Source organism: Coptis chinensis, chromosome 1 (assembly GCF_015680905.1).
Source record: "Coptis chinensis isolate HL-2020 chromosome 1, ASM1568090v1, whole genome shotgun sequence".
In the NCBI taxonomy this organism is placed as follows: domain Eukaryota; kingdom Viridiplantae; phylum Streptophyta; class Magnoliopsida; order Ranunculales; family Ranunculaceae; genus Coptis; species Coptis chinensis.
In genome coordinates this window covers 55,635,457-55,637,259 of record NC_141456.1, presented here as the reverse complement: position 1 = coordinate 55,637,259, position 1,803 = coordinate 55,635,457, and the positions used below count along the sequence as shown (strand labels likewise).

At 38.5% G+C, this 1,803-nt stretch overlaps 1 protein-coding gene across 1 annotated transcript; it reads left to right on the top strand.

The window, feature by feature from the left end:
• The first annotated feature begins 268 nt into the window (after window positions 1-268).
• On the top strand, window positions 269-1,456 carry LOC147524611 (uncharacterized). Its single transcript, XM_086575497.1, has 2 exons — window positions 269-670; window positions 830-1,456. The coding sequence occupies exons 1-2, from the start codon at window positions 269-271 to the stop codon at window positions 1,454-1,456; spliced, it is 1,029 nt and encodes a 342-aa protein (XP_086431623.1).
• The last annotated feature ends 347 nt before the right edge of the window (window positions 1,457-1,803 follow it).

Genomic DNA, 1,803 nt, shown 5'->3' with positions numbered 1-1,803 from the left:
AAAAAAAAATTTCGTGGCAAAACACATGTTGCCACGAATTTTGGACTTTTCTCCACCACAACTGGCCGCGGCAAAAAATCATATTTTTAGTAGTGTGGTAGTTGACAATGATGAGATCCTGGTAAATGTAGTTGAAGATGATGATTTTCCGATAGTGGCAGTTAAAGAAGCTAGTAACAGAAAGAGAATGAGAGAGACTAGTGTTGAGCCGGCTATTGAACTTATTTTGGACTATACACCTCAGCATTGAAAGGGTAGTTGGGTTAAAATGGAAGAGGTTGACATTGGTAACATCGAGGCAGAAGAAGAGTATCACAGCAATAACTCCTCCAAAGGTGAGTCGGATGATGAGCTTGTCCCACCTCAAGGTGGAGGTTTCTCCAAAGATGCAGACAATATTTTTGCTAATGAAGATAGTGACAATGAAAACACTAGATTAAATACAGAAAATGTTTTACAAGTTGGGATGCAGTGGGCAACCATTTTAGCATGTAGAAAGTTTTTGAAGAATTATTGCATAAAAAACAAGTTTGTTGTTACATATGTCAAAAATGAGCGTTATGGAATCAGGGTGAAGTGCAAGGTTGATGGTTGTCCTTGGTTTGCTAATTTTAGAAGGTTTGCTTCTGATAAACACACAATTGAATACAAGAAAATGTGTGGTGACCATGTATGTACTGCCGATGAAAACAACAAAAATCCAATGGCTGATTGCAATTGGATAATGGAAGTTGTGGAAGATTAAATCAAGAATCATCAGAGGTCATACAAGCCATTTGACATTCAAGAAGATTTGTGGTTGAGTTTTGGTCTGAAGGTTAGTTATTAGAGTGCATGGCATGCAAGATCTAAGGCACTCCAGAACTTGTTTGGGAGTTATGAAGATAGCTATAATTTGGTACCTGAGCTTTGTAACCAAGTCTTGATCAGTAACCCTGGGTCCATTGCAAAATACTATAGAAGTGACGATGGTCATTTCTTGGGTTTGTGTGTTGCTTTTAAAGCCTCATTGGATGGATTTGTTAATGCTTGTAAACCCATTATTAGGTTAGATGGCTACTTTTTGAAAGGAAAATTTGGTGGTCAATGTCTCAGCATCATTGGGTTGGATGGTGATAATGGGTTATTCCCTATAGCTGTGTACATTTGCAGGAGTGAAAGTATTGAAAGTTGGACTTCATTTCTCAAGCATTTAGCCCCATATCTGAATATGCACCCTTTACCACTCACAATCGTTTTCGACAGACAGAAAGGACTTGTGGGAGCAGTTGGAGATGTTCTACCAGAGGCCTCGCATAGGATGTGTTTCAGACACATGTATCAAAACTTTAAGAAGGAACACAAGGGTAGTCATCTGGAAAATTTAGATTGGGATGCTGCGAGGGGATATAAATTGACAGATTTCAATAGAGCCATGGAAAAGCTTGAGGCTGAGGACAAAGATGCAAAAGCTTGATTAGACAACGCGGAACCTGTGCAAGCATGGGTTAGGTCACAATTTGACCATACATCTAAGAGTGATCACATAACAAACAACTTCTCGAAATCATTCAACAAATGGATTTTGGAGTTGAGGGACAAACCGATTGTGACTTTCATTGATAGGTTGCATATTGCATTTATGAAAAACATTTATGACAGGAAACATGTTGCAAATGAATTAGGAGAGAATGAGGTTCTTCTAAGGGAGAAGAAGCTTATTGCCAAGTATGTTAAGTTGATTAACAATTACATTGTTCGAAGATCATCAATTGATCATGTGTATATGGTGAGGACTCAGTATGGAACTAGGTGGGAGGTAAG

Coding starts and splice junctions, on each gene's coding strand:
- LOC147524611 (XM_086575497.1), top strand. CDS start 269: ATGGAAGAGGTTGACATTGGTAACATCGAGGCAGAAGAAGAGTATCAC. Junction 671..829: donor AGAAAATGTGTGGTGACCAT/GTATGTACTGCC, acceptor GTTAGTTATTAG/AGTGCATGGCATGCAAGATC.